The sequence below is a fragment of the Anneissia japonica genome, unplaced genomic scaffold (assembly GCF_011630105.1).
Source record: "Anneissia japonica isolate Jap-2015-1 unplaced genomic scaffold, ASM1163010v1 scaffold4054_len1135799_cov195, whole genome shotgun sequence".
Lineage (NCBI taxonomy): Eukaryota > Metazoa > Echinodermata > Crinoidea > Comatulida > Comatulidae > Anneissia > Anneissia japonica.
In genome coordinates this window covers 958,428-974,038 of record NW_022694605.1, presented here as the reverse complement: position 1 = coordinate 974,038, position 15,611 = coordinate 958,428, and the positions used below count along the sequence as shown (strand labels likewise).

General features: G+C 36.9%; 1 protein-coding gene across 1 annotated transcript in view; it reads right to left on the bottom strand.

Annotated features, from left to right (window-relative positions):
• LOC117101113 (cAMP-dependent protein kinase catalytic subunit beta) overlaps nucleotides 1-14,879 on the bottom strand; it is a gene marked incomplete in the record, with an annotated part of 43,925 nt that extends 29,046 nt beyond the window's left edge. The window contains 1 exon segment of the mRNA XM_033241000.1: nucleotides 14,644-14,879. Within this exon segment, the coding sequence (XP_033096891.1) occupies nucleotides 14,644-14,689 (46 nt within the window).
• Between the last annotated feature and the right edge of the window lie 732 nt (nucleotides 14,880-15,611).

Sequence of the window (15,611 nt, the reverse complement as noted above, 5' to 3'; positions counted from 1 at the left end):
ATTTTCTATCCGGTCTCTCAGCTCGGGTTGGCCCCACAAATCTACCAGGTCAGCAGTTTCCTGGTCGCTCCAAATCAATCGCATTATTATTAATTAAAATTTGAATTAACTTTTATGAAAAGTAATGGTTGCGTCTTGATTGAACACACATGAAGAACTCGCGGGTTTTTTTATTCAAGAACTTCTAAACGCAACGGCGTCATCAACTGTGATTGGTCGACAGCCGACGAGAAAATGTCAATCTCGGTCACGCCAGGGTCAATCCAGGGCAATATGGGTGCTGAGCCGGGATCGAGATAGGTAGATTGAGATCGAGGTCACGCCAGGCGCGAGTCGGTGCATATGCGGTCACATTACGAAAATCTCACCTGCGGTGAGTCAAGCCAGGCTTGAAACGCTAGTGTGACCGTAGCCTGAATAATGTTTCAGTACTTATTTGGCTCTCACTATTAAAGCAGTGGCACACACAAAATAGTGGGTCATCCATAAAACATACAATACAAATTACAAGTTTTGTTAAAGTAATACTTTGCAAATGTTCATTGGGCAATTATTATCTATAAGGCCTAAATAAATTGTTTGCCCTCCTCCACCCGCCCCTAACTCACTGAAAAAAATAGGGGCTGGAAAAAAAAAAAGCGTTTTTCTTTATAAATTAAAAAAAAAATGTGAGTGAATTTATCTTTATTTTTTGCCAGATGGCCTACAAATTAGTCTAAAGTTGTTGTCTGATGTAAGATATTGCCATTATTCTAGGTCTCTGTGGGTTATTTTCATTCCATCTGATGAGCTTAAAAAAAATAAAAAAACTGATGAGTCAAAAAAAATTTAAAACTTTTGCACCCGCCACTATCATTTTAAAAAAAAGATGGGCAAACAAACTATTTTTTTTTGGCCTAATACTCAGTAATATGATTTCTTGGCCTTTTACACAGATGGACTTCCTCTGCATTATGTGCTTTGTGTATAACATTAGGCCTACGCGACGTACCCTGGGGGTTTGCGAAGACACCCCCCACAATTCGGAAACGGTCCAAATGGTAGTTAAGAATGTACTCGATATAAAATTCATCTGTAACATAGAAACAGTAGTGTAAATTTGCTGACAAGGGGTATGAACAAATGAATAAAAATTTTTTCAACAATTAGCAGATGCCAAGATCTTGAACAAGTTCTTATTCGCACAGTACCGTGCTAATAACCATGCAAATAAGATGTTATTCGCACGGTACCGTGATACCGCGATACACAACGTGTATCGCGGTAATTATACAGGCAGATTCTGTTTTGTCAAGTATTTACAAGTTTTCTATTCGACTAGTCATCTTCGTTGAGTAGGATGTTACCACTGCGCAGGTGGGCGTGGTTTAACGAAGAACAACCAGTCGAATACAGCCTTTGTATAGTTGTAAACATGTGCTTGCTGCACAGCTAACTTTGGGCGATCTTACGTCATCACAGCTTTCGTGGCCAGTTTAGAGTTGTGGCTTCCTCTCCGATGAACTGAGCAACAACGTAAAGATATCGAACTTCTTGAAATTTGACTATTTTGCATGATCGCCGACCGCCGCAGTATATTCCAACATTGAATCGATAATTAATAGTTAATATTCTAAACAAAGCTTGGCTTGGCCCAGGCCTAGCTTGCCTATGACCAATCAAGGCACTCGCGAGAATTTAGTAACGAGGCTAAATCAAATTTTGCCTTGGGTGCCCTTTTATGCAGTAGAACCTCGTTTTTACGTACCCCAGTTATACGAACCCTCGGTTTTACGTACGCCTCGTATCGACGATGGCGTCATCAAAAACCCCAAAAATATTCAAAACAAACGGCCCTTTTCAGAGCAACCATAAGTAAAAAGACTATAACAATAAACTATAACAATAAACAAACCATAATGCAACGTATTTTCATTAAACAGCAACGTTGATTGAGTCTAATACCGGGTTGTTATAATCTAAAACCAAGTGAACTGAGTGAGATGAACAACTGCCAATGGTGCTCAAAATAATTGCTTTCCTCCTTAGCTTCGTGTGGCAAACCATGGAAAAAATTGTCTGGTCTAATTTTCTACACGAAGCTGAGTAGGCATAGTTTCGTACACGAACGCTAATTGGTTGGCTCGCCTAGTGCAGTGCACATGGTTTTGCTGTTTCACGTACACGAACGCTAATTGGTTGGCTCGCCCAGTGCACATGGGTTTAGTTTGTCTCAACAGGCCCAGACAACACCAACAGCTCTGTTGTTTAGAATAGGCATGAAGGGGAATATCCAAGTTATACCTTTGTCCTATAGGTAATTTTACAATTTTTTCACGTTCTTTTGTTAAATAAAAGACATAAAGTGATGAATTAATACACTAGACACATGGTTTTATTTCAACACTCTATTATGACATCGTAAAGTGATGAATAAAAACACTAAACACATGGTTTTATTCGTAGGCCTAGAGGCTAGGTCTAGCCTAGCTAGGTAACATCGTTCGTTCATACATACGTATATTGAGCGTTATGTACGTATTAGGTCAAAGGTTACCACAAATTTAACCCAACCTCTATTTTACGAATCCCCCCATTTACGTACGGCCTCCGGTCCCGTACCGTACGTAAAATCGAGGTTCTTCTGTACTTGAAATTTTGGCCTTGGTGCCATTCCATTTGGCCTTGGTGCCTTTCAAAATCATGTCATACCGGAGGCCATTTGGCCTTGCCCATAAAATCCCCAAATTCGAGGCCTGTTGTTCGGTATCTAGGAACAGGGTACAGGTATGCACTCTATGTGACTGCTAGAGTTAATACTTACTTTTTTACCTGCCGATGTTGTAGTGAGTTAGCGCTGTTTTGTATTTATATATATTTTTAAATGGTTTATATTCTATTTTTTATGAAATTTCACATACTTATTAATACAAATTTGTAATTTTGTATCAACAATAATGTAAACTGTATTATAAGTCTAACTGCATTAAGCCAAAGAAAATATAGAAAGTGCATTATATATTACAATCATACGGTTTCTAGGTGCTTTCCAGCCAATGGGACAGTGAGAATTCATGCATGAAATTCTCTTCATCAATATTCATGTTGACAACTGAATAATAATGTTCCAGTTGACTGGTTAACACACTTTTTGCCCAAAAAACATTATATATATAGAACAACTGTGCATGCTTCATAGCGTGTATGTGATACATGAAAATTAAATTAAATTTTATATCTTTTTAAATCATGTTAGAATAACTGCACTTAATAATATGCAAAGACAGACTCCTTAAATCAAATGAGATTTTGTAAATTATAGTTTTTGAAAATTGCTCTTTACAATCAGCATATTGTTAAAAATAGGCTCCCAGCGGGAGCGTGTGTCTACTGCCTTATACAGGAGTTTTTGTTTTTAAATTTTATCTTATGTTCTTTAATATGCAGATGTGTGTATTATTGTAGTGTATCTGGATTTTTCATGAAAATTTTCTTTCATAATATTCTGTATAGGCCTACTATTATACAGTATTAAGTACAGTAGAACCTCGATTTTACGTACGGTACAGGACCGGAGGACGTACGTAAATCGGGGGATTCGTAAAATAGAGGTTGGGTTAAATTTGTGCTAACCTTTGATCTAATACGTACGTAACGCTCTCAATAAACGTATGTATGAACGAATGATGTTACCTAGGCTAGACCTAACCTCTAGGCCTACGAATAAAACCATGTGTTTAGTGTTTTTATTCATCAATTTATGATGTCATAAAGTGTTCAAATAAAACCATGTGTCTAGTGTATTAATTCATCACTTTATATCTTTTATTTAACTAAAGAACATGAAAATATTGTAAGATTACCTATACGACAAAGGTATAACTTGGGAGTTCCCCTTCATGCCTATTCTAAACAACAGAGCTGTGGTGTTGCCTGGGCCTGTTGAGACCAACCAAAACCATGTGCACTGCACTGGGCGAGCCAAGCAATTAGCGTTCGTGTACGAAACTATGTCTATTCAGCTTCGTGTAGAAAATTTGACCAGACGAGTTTTTCCATGGTTTGCCACACGAAGCTAAGGAGGAAAGCAATTATTTTGAGCACCATCGGTAGTTGTTCATCTCACTCAGTTCACATGGTTTTAGATTATAACAACCCAATATTAGACTCAATCAACGTTGCTGTTTAATGAAAATACGTTGCATTGTGGTTTGTTTATTGTTATAGTTTATTGTTATAGTCTTTTTACTTATGGTTGCTCTGAAAAGGGTTGTTTGTTTTGAATATTTTCTGGGTTTTTCATGACGTCATCGTCGATACGAGGCGTACGTAAAACCGAGGGTTCGTATAACTGGGGTACGTAAAAACGAGGTTCTACTGTACTTGCAGAAAAGTAGTAAATACTTGCCGAGTCACTCGGGCTTATATGGCTGAAGCTTATCCATAGTTTCTGTATCGTGAAGCGGATGAGACTGGAATACTTCCCTGGGTGGGACGCTGGTCCACCGCAGGTTACTCCCAGCAAATTTGCTGGTACCGATTGATACAGCTGGGTAGACTGAAGCAATATACATAAAGTGCCTTGCTCAAGGACACAAGCGAAACCAAACATTCCCACTGAGCCAAACTGTTTTTACTGCAAAAACCATGAGCAAATTAATCGGGCGCAGGCTGGCCAATGAATGTCAACAGATACAGTGCTCGCCAGAATATATATAACTTGGGAATTCCCCTTCATGGCTATTCTAAACTGTTGTGTTGTCTGGGCGAGCCAACCAATTAGCGTTCGTGTATGTGAAACAGCAACCACGTGCACTACACTGGGCGAGCCAACCAATCAGCGTTCGTGTACGAAATTATGCCTACTCAGCTTCGTGGAGAAAATTCAACCAGACGAGTTTTCCACACTAATCTAAGGAGGAAAGCAATTATTTTGAGCACCATCGGTAGTTGTTCATCTCGCTTAGTTCATGATGTTTTAGATTTTAGATTATACTGTAACTGCCCGGTATTAGACTCAATCAACGTTGCTGTTTAATGAAAATAAGTTGCATATGGTTAGTTATTGTTTTAGTATTGAAATAATAAGTAGACAGAAGTAACAAATTTCATTTTACTTATGGTGGCTCTGAAAAGGGCTCTTTGTTTTGAATATTTTCGTGGTTTTCGATGTCATCGTTGAAACGTAAAACTGAGGGTTCGTATAACTAGGGTACGTAAAAACAAGGTTCTACTGTACTAGTAGTACTGCCAGTTGCATAGTAACAGGGAATTCAAGGAGGAACGTTCCCATGATACTATTCGGATAAGTAGACATACCTGTACAGTAAGGTCAGAAACCAAGTCATTGATTCTTTGTCAGGGGTTTAGCCAGAAAAGCGAAATACTGTATATTTCGGTGTATAAGCCGCCCCCCCCCCCTAATTAGGACACAAAATTCACAATTTTTTTGTGTCACCTGTGTATAAGCCGAACCTATTTTTAAGCTCCAAACCGTTCCCATAATGTTAAATTTTTAATTAATTTGAAACACTGACATTATTAACAAATGTTCACATAACTTTTTCGGCCGATTATTAAATAACAAACAACTGGAAATGCGTGTAAACTTCTGGCTCCCGCAATGAAACAATGTATTCTTGCTCTAGGGAAATCCCCATTTCTTGCTAGACGGTCATGCTACATGAAATTTTCAACATCAGTTAAGTTTAAGTATAATAGATTCATCCCATCCATTATTTTCAGACATTATCATAAATAGATCGGGAAGGGTTAGACATAAACAAAACAAAATATCCACAAACCGTTTTAAAAATTCAGCATTGTACATCGCTTGTAATCTATTTATATACCCTAGTGATGCCGAATCAGCAGAGAAACCTTGGTCCCCGGAAAATTTTCTAAGAAATCTTTATTTAACACTCTATATGTTTATGAACGATTCTATGTCATGTACAACAAATATCTCAGAATGTATTATTTTGACAATAAAGTTGACTTGTATCTTGTATCTTGTATAATAAAATCTAATAAAATAAAATACTTATTGAGTATATTTAAATCTATTTTAAACAATCATTCTATTATTAAGGTGGCTAATAACAGTCAGTATTAAGCTAAAAATATTGGTAATTCTAGGCCTAAGTCATTACTACTCACAGCCCACTGTGCGAATCATGCACCATCACGCACCACGTTTTATAAACAAAAACAAAACTGGAGAAATATTGTATGATACAAAGTTTATGCATGTGCAGATGACGTATGCCTTTCTACAGTTAAATTCCAGTAAAATAATAATTACAACTTCAAGAAAACTTGTGTTTTTATAACATAAAATAATTTCACAAGTTTTTATTTAAAAATTAATATGATTCTCTCTATAACGTTACAAGCCACCGGGAAACAGACGTTGAACAGTTTCAACCAGCCCATGTGTGTTTTGTTGTAACATCGTAAATGAAGCTGCTCACGTGACCTCTAGGACTGAACTGCCGAAAAGTAGTTTAATAGTTTTTGAGTGAAGTGGTTTCGAACAGAAACAACGTGTTTCAAAATTGTTTATGAATGAACGTAATTATGAAAATAATTATTTAGACAACCCAAACCATTGCTTGAATGTTGTAGAAAACGTAGTAGGAATCCTACTGTAGTACAGCACTGTAGTGAGTATAATTTCAAATACTAGGCCTACAAACCGGTCTTAACCTAGGCTAATTAATTGGGACTAGCAAGGGCCTACCTAGACAGACGGCACCTAGTTTTCGCCGTGGCTCGCGATCCGAACTTTTTGGGAGTAGGTTAATGACCGGTGTATAGGCCTCACCTCAAAATTCGGGGAAAATCGCGTATAAAATTGCGGCTTATACACCGGAATATACGGTAGGTCGTCCAAAATGGAAGCCAATAAGCGTGGCCCTGGGCTGTTGGGCGGGCCACGCAATGGTTAAGCCTTACAATTTTGTAACGTACACTCAATCAATAAAGGTTGCTTTTATCAAACGTAAATATAATTTAGCTTTAGTTTTAAATGTAACATTCGATAGATCTGAAGAAGATAAAGAATTTGCTGAAGGTAGACCAGGGCCAATTAAGCTAGGGCAAGCTAGTCCAAGCCGTTACGGTAAAAGTGGCCGTCCTAAATACTATAATAGTTGGCCGTCCAAAAGATGGCCAGACGGCTCGCTGGCTAAGCCTATGTTCTTTGTACACCACCAATTCATACGTGTCGCTGCAAGGAAAAGGATAATCAAATGTTAAAAATGAAAATGACAAATTCGTCTATCTTCAATCCATGCATCGCACAGTGAAGTTGCTGCCCATAAATACTTGTACTAGGCCTATTCTAGGCCCGTCTTTGCATGTACGATGGTTCAAATACAAATATCGTATGCCTGGAGTAGATGCACCTAACAAACAACTAGGCTAGGCATTGAATACTAGGTACAGAAATCACTGTTCTCGCGTCCGCTGGTTTTACTCATTTAATATTCCGCTAGCCTAAGAAAGAAATCTTTATAAATACTCTGTGTGTTTTGCGCTCCTGCTGTTTAAGCATGCACTTGATGCCAAGGTACTGATTTTCAAGGTGGTTTTTGGCTATTTTTACATTGTTATCCCAGAGATCCTAAGTTTTCTGAAAATCTCAGGTTTCTCAAATTTTTTAGGCCATTCCGACCCTCCCGATTTTTATTAATTTTCTCCCGATTTTAAAAAATATCCTGAAAATTCCACAAAAATTAATTTCCATGATGTTATAGAGCAATGAAACAAAATTTATTATCTTAAGCCAATATATTATGGACTCGCTCAGCCATATAAATGTCATAAGCTAGACTAGGGAGTTATAACAGCTCCATGGCAAGGCTAGGCCTATGTGTGGTAGACTTGCCTTGTTTATCCTCCATGTTACGATCTTTTGCATCCAGCGCCGACCTCAATCAATGAGATGGCTGTCAGTTGAGTAAATAAATTTCAACAAATGAAAGAAATCAGAAATCACATGGATGGATGGGGCCCCAAGTTTTTGCCGCGAGGATTTTAAACTTGGAGAATCGGTGCATAAAAAACACTTTTTCTTTCAAGTAAGCTTAAGTTGTTTAATAACAATATTTACTAAAAAATCATAGTTAATAGGTTTTGGTACTAAGCATTCTTCCGAAAAATGAAGTTAATTTTAACATTGATCCTGAAATACATGTACAGTAGGCCTAGGCTAGGCTCTATCTGCACTGCAGGGGTGTGTGTGTTGGGTGGGTGCCTGTGTGTGTGGTGGTGCTGACTCTGCTTGGGCCTAGAATAAGCACATATAGAAGGAGCATAGTGAGCCAGGATTTAACGTTTTTTCATGGCATTATGTATTTAACACACTTTACTGTGTTCTGATTGGCGCGCACTCTGACGTCTGATGCTGGCCAAGTTTTATTTTCCATTGGGTTTTCCATGTGATATTCGGTAATTTTACAACCAACAGACGTTAATTCTCCTTTATATTTATTATTTATCTTACTAAATCAAGACTACAAAATATTATTTGATGAACAATCTTTTCACATGTGTGTATTGTCATTGAGGACATCATTTTTTGACATTTAAAAGAGGTAAAATAATTGTAAATAAAAAATAAGCTAGGCCTAGGCTAATTACTTAAAAAAATAATACAGCAATACAAACAAGTTCCTGTCGTGGACAGCGAGTGCAAGAGGAGACTCCCATGAAGTTAAGTGTATGTTTTTCTTATTGAAAAACAGCTCCATACTTTAAATCAGGGGCATATTTAGGGGGGGGGGGGCCTGGCCCGGCCCCGGGCCCCCCTTTTGGGAAGTAAAAAAAGAAAAAAAAAAAAAAAAAAAAAAAAAGAGGGAAAAAGAAAAAAAAATAATAGCCCAAAATGTCTCAAATGTTACGTTCGGGCGTCTAGAACACAAAAATTTCGCGGGCCCCCTACGACAGTGTTGTTTCAATCGGCCCAACTTCCGGCCCCCCTTTTGGACATTCTGGATCCGCCCCTGTTTAAATTAACGGTCTAAACTTGTGTTTGTCATTCACAAATTATCAAGCAATACATTGTTTATTCCAGTAAGCTACAGCAGTCTTTCTGTACATACAAATAAACAACATGCTTTTGCTTCGTAGGTTCGCTTTGCGTAGCCTTGCTTAGATTGTTTATATCAGGCTACGACGTATCTACGAAGCCTGCGCGCAGGTAAAATTGCAATATTTTGTGGCGGTACTGTATGCGGGGTTTAGCAGTACCCAACACAATGAATCAATTAATTTACTTAAGGATTGAAATACATTTAGGTAAATTAGTTGTGCATTTCAAAGAAAATTTCTAAATGATATACATCTGTTTAAATCAGTGAATCATAGTAGGGCTTGAAATTAACTTTTTTTCTTGGTAGCACTGCCAAAATTTTCTGGCACCCCCAATAAAATTTGGTAGCACAAGTAATTTTTTTAGTAGCACATATTTCCCCATCCTTTTCGCATCCCCTAAGACAATAAGTGCTGCGCAATATTTTATTCTTCATATTTCCTAACAAACCCCACCCACCCACACCTACACTGTTCCCATGGATTATTATGCAAGAAAGAAGACATGAAAGAAAAAGAGAAGAGATTTTTAAAAATTGAAAAAAAAAACAAAAAACAAGAAAAATAATAAATAACAAATAACAAAAGGAAGGAAAGAAAGAAAATTAAAGAAGTGAAATGGTGGAAAGAAAATGACAATGAAAAAACTAAAAGAAAGGTAAGTATCAAAAATGAAATAAGAAAAAGGATGAAACCATATTAAAAAGAAAATAGATATTAAAGGGATAGTAAAGAAAAAAGGTGCAAGGTAAAAAATTCAACCTAACTGGAAGGAAAGGGAAAGTATTTCATGGAAAGTTTCAATTGTTAGGAATATTTCTAAGAAAATTACAAATTTCTGTTATTAACAGATATACACAATATAAAAAAGAAAAACATGAGCAGTAATAATTTGCTAGCTATTACTGTCTAGTCAATGGACTGCCAAAATCTGCAGTTACTTAAGTGGATTGATATATTGATTATAAAATTATTAATTATTATTACTGAAACATTATTTATACTTTCTGTATACTTTCTTTAAATTTTTCAGTATTTTTCTTCATTTGTGCAGGAAATTTCCGAGAAAATAGGTCCGCAGAATCGCATTAACACCGCGAATGCCTATACATTGGTTATAATAGCCACCGGCTGACTTTACTGCAACATTTGAATGGAAATTGGCAGACTTGTTTTTAATATGCGTGGATGAAATTTTTTCTTTATGAGATAACTCTAAATCAATTTACACATAATTTCAACCTAAACAGAGTTACAGAGTTTTCATCAACATTTCGGGAGTCCTGAGATTCCAGCTCCCCACTTTTAAGCCCGAAAAATTGGCATCACACAGTCGGCCGGCGACACTTCTTATTTAGGTTATAATGTAGCCTAGAACATTAGGCCTGGGCCTGTACAACTTCAGCAAAGTATCTTATACCTACATATATAACGATCTATAGTTTCATTTTCTTGTTCAATGGTTGTTTTTATTGAGAATTAATCACCAGAGAACATCGTCACACTTCTAGTGTTTACAAAGGTTTCGCGGAGTAACATATCCCAAACATTGCAAGTTGCCCCGAATGATGTAATATCCCAGCATTCTGATTGGTCTACAACTTGCAATGGACTCAAAATACTTTACTCGCCAGCCGGTGTAGTCGGGCGCACACGTGGTTTGGGATGTTACTCCGCAAGATATAGTTTCGTAATTGGAAGGCCTGCTACCAGTTAGTTCGATGTTGTTTTGTTGTTACGTTTTTTGTTGTTGTCAAAACAAGAAACATTCCTTGTAGAATTATATATTTTTTATATATCTTATAGATTGTTTTTGTTGCACTTTATTAATTTCACGTTTAAAATTTAATCATTAAATATTCATTTATATACAATTCAATTTTTATATTATTTCAAAAAAACATGATTAAACAATCATTTTGCTTACTTTCTGCTGATTCTTTGTTAAGAACGAAATAAATTGTTTGATAGAGGCCCATTACTAGTTGCCTATGAAATAACTCTGCTTACCGTCTACAACATTCAGTGAGAAACGTTCCCAATTCCAGGTTCCTCCTGGTAGACAGATACCGAGGTTGCCAGACACAAAGTCATTTGACTCTTTGTACGCCGCCGATACGAACAAAAGTAGGTCAGAAGCCGACTGGCTCGTTCAGTAAATAAATGGTAGTAAAGGATTTGCTTTCTATATTATTTCATTTAATTAGGTTTCAAAATTTGCTGCGAGACCTATTTGTTTGTTTTTTTGTAAATTTCAAGATGTTGCTCATTGAGATGCATGTTGTTAAACTACAGCTGCTCCGTGAAGTCTGGCTGAGGTTATCATCAAAGAGTATTTTATTTATACCCTTTGTTATCATCAGCCATGTGATTGAAGAAGCGTAATCTTATTTCATAATGTATGAGGTTTAGGTAATTCGTTTGGTTTTCAATAAAAGATGTCTGCCTTTAAAATACCGGTAGTACTTTGAATATAATCATCCAGATGATGCCTAATTGTATTTATTTACGATCTATTTAGAGTTAAATTTTGATTATTGCTTGATCTGGGCCGTTTACATCGTATGAGTCAATACTGTATACGATCGTTTGAAATTTCGGTACATAGTCTATTTTATGAACAAATACGTTAAGGAAACGTTCACAATTACGAGGAGGTACAGGTGAGAGTAGCACTCAAAAAAATAGTAAAAAATCGTGCAATCCGATGTTTCTATACCAGTCTCCTTCGCTTTGACGGTGATCGCTTATTTACCAAGAATAAGATGAGCGCACATCGACACGGTTTTAGTGTACGACATCACACTTTAATAGTCTAGGTCATGCTGATTGGTTGATACAGTACATGTAAAATGAATGATAACATGTTTTGCATACTGCCTGACTGAAAATAATGGGCTGTACAAGTTGTAAATAATTGGGATTTGGAGGGAAACCACCTTCCTGCCGCTTACAAAATCTACTCGCGCTATCAAATTGAAAGTTGAATTCCTTGTCGCACCTTAAAAAATCAGGTCGCGAAAGCGACCAAATGACCTTTAATTTCAAGCCCGGCACAGATAGGAGTCTGAGGGTACAAAATGCAGCTTTTTACCATAATGATCGATAGAAACCTACAGCATGTAGTGACTACCCCTTGCAATGACCCCGGATTCCCTGGGTTAGCTCATCTGCGCAGAATGGCGCGTCTAACTGGACTGCACATTGCACAGCCAATCCTGGAGGCCCTTGGAGAAAGGACGGCAATCTAAGTTAAGAGCTTAAGCAACACAGACATTGTTCTATAGCCCAAGCAGAAAATTAATAGCGATACTGGTAAAGTACCAACTTTTGGCTATTTTACAATACCTACTTAAACATAAAATACCTTGCTCTAAAATCAGACTTTTAACTGTTGGTTAATCTAAAAAAATGAACAACGATACGATTGTGGTCAATGTGAGCATGAAAATATCATTTAGTCAATTCCACTGCAACAGACCGGACATTTGAACTTTTTAACATTAAAACAAGTCGTCTGGCTTTTTTAAGAGGCTAGAACCGACTGTATACTCCCAAATACAGTATCTCCCAACTACCAACATAAATTTCCAAAGTTTACATCTGAGATTGGCTGGTATTTTAATTAATTTTAAACAATGGGTGTGACAGACTGGGCAAAAAACAAAGACAACATATTTAGCTAACTTTTTCAAATGCACATCTCAGTAATAACTGGATTTTTATCCTGTCACACTGTGATTATTGGTTTATAATTATATTTATTCCAAAAAGAAAATTATTCATCATGTCCCCATGTCATGTAGTGACAAACAGGACCTCATCTTACAAAAACATACTGCACAAGTCTTATCCCTTTAAAAATTAAACAGACACATTGCCATATGCAATGTAGGTTCAGGACAGCATTAGTGGGGAGGGGACTCTGTGCCAGGACCCTGTCAGAGTGGCTGCCCCACCCCCTTTCAAGTGTCAACATAATTTATCAGGGTGAAAAAAAATTGTACATACTCTTACAAATTATCATTACTGTACAGATTATTGAGGACTTTTGCCCTACAACTACACTCCTTTTAAGGGTTTAACATAGGCCCGACCCCTCTTACCCTGACAGGGAGTTCAACCATTTTTATTGGGGACATCATCCTCCCCATTGGGCAAAATCCCAGCTTTTGTAATCAACTGTACAGTACATACAACCTACTTGCTTCCAATCTTACTCATATGGACTTGCAGTAATTTTGTCATTATTTAAATGAAAAACAAACAAATGGATTTTAATGCAGCAAATGTAAGATCGTGACTGACAGGACAAAAGTGCAAAACATGACAGACGGACAAAGTTTATGATTGATTATTTCAATATAGAAAGCTTTTTCCTTTCATTCAATGACCGTGACAAAAAGTTTTCAAAAAGCGTGACAGACAGGACGCAAATACTTCAATGACCTCAAATTAAAGTCAAATCTTGGGTCACAATACTTTTATTGGTTTTTTTAACCAAATCCCATTTGATCTTCCTACTACATAAACTCTAATTAGCCTAGGCCTACATTCCAATAAGAAATTCATATTTTTCCCAAAATGGGCCTTTTGCGTGGAAGTGACCATATGACATATCCTAGGCCTATGGGATTAGGGTTGTAGCGGCCGCGAGGGAAAGCGGTCACACTCAAAATGTATGGAACGCCAGTAGCGCTATACCAAAAAACATAGGTCTACACTTTGCGGTACTGTACATTGTCATTATTATTATTAATTTATTATTATTATTATTGTTATTATTATTATTAATTATCAATCATCTTCAAATGCAATGACATGTTCATTCACTAAAGAACAAACTGAACACAAGTTAGTAAAATTCGAATAAACTAAAGAAGCGATTTAAAAAGTACAATCCATTTCTGTAAGAAAATAGGCATACTATAAATCATAATATTTGATATAATAAATAAACTAACTAAATATAAGTCTCGATTTATATAGGCTATATATAAATTATGAAAGAAAATATACATGAATTTGATTAAAACAGTAAATCGAACTCTGATGCCCATTGTCCAACATACATTTTGCAAACTGCACGCTTGGCGCTCCATACAAATTGCTGCGTATCGACTCGCGGGCGCTCCGACCATACTCCGGCCTATGACAATTTGAAAAAATTTTAAAACTGTAAAATAAACAAAGTATTAAATAACAAATAATATCAAGTGCCTCCATGTTCCATTTTTTAAAAGTCTGGACAAGAAACATGGTAAATAATATATGTATTTTTTGTTATTTGGCCTAAAATAATTGCTGTTATATTTTGTCTTCAATTTACATAATTTATTTTGTAAAATTTCTTCAGACAGAGACTTCTCTGGCATTAGGTTATCTAGGCCCCAGACCTACCTAGGCCCACTGACTACACTAGGCACCTATCTAGCTATGCCCTAGCTAGTAGGCTAGCGAGTAGGGCCTAGGCTATCCCCCCCCCACCCCGTACCCTAGGCTATAGCCTAGCCTAGGCTAAGCCAGCCTACCTAACCGGCGATGATACGGAACAGAATTGATACCAACCATTTTCTTGAGCGTCTCCCTTCTTAGTAGTAGGTGCATTACCCATAATTGCACTATGGAAGACCAACTTAAATCAAGTTTAAAATACAGACTTCGAATGTAGAATATTAATGAACAATCAGAATAGTTTAGGCTCATTCGATGAACCTAAATAGAACGGCAATTTTTCTCTTCGCCTATTCACACATTCTGTGTGTGTCTATCGATTGCATTTTGGTGTCAATGAATTATCCTTCCGCAAATTGTCATTTCAAAGAAAAATGGAGTACTACGAAGTAAACAATATGCCTTGAATGTCCCTAATATATACTAAACTTGATTATCGTAATTAAGGATTCGAAATTGGAAATCAACTATCAATTTTTTTCTATAAATGAAGCGGAAAGATATTAATTTAGCGGTTTCCATGCGGAAATCGCCGGAATTACATTGGAGCACTGTGGGATGCACATCGCCTAACGCTTTTATATCGGCATTATTCATTGGTTATCGTTGACCTGAATGTATTTATAGCTCAGCGACTAAAAATAGATCAACTTTGACAAAAGCTACAAAAATATTAATACCAATGCTCGATTCCGTTACTAATGCCTAATAGTGAAATAATAAAAAAAATAATAAGGATATTATGATAACAATTGTTTAATGTATGCTTTATTGATTGATTTTAAACATAAAAACTAATTATTTCTTTGACTTCCAACGAGTAGTCGTAAGCCAGTGCAGTGAGAAAGCAGTGATTAGGGCAGTGATGAAGTTCTCCCCGACGGAGAGCGCTCTCACCCCCGGGGAAACTTCACTTCCCTCCCCTTCCCCTACTGTCGGGAGAAGACGTCCATAGGCAGAGGTGTTATAATGTATTGTACATACATGGACCAGGGACTTGTATAACTTTATTTTTAAACCTCCCTCCATGGACACGCGTGTAGAGTTTTTAAACGTTTTAAGTGCGGGAAGGTGGTTGGGGG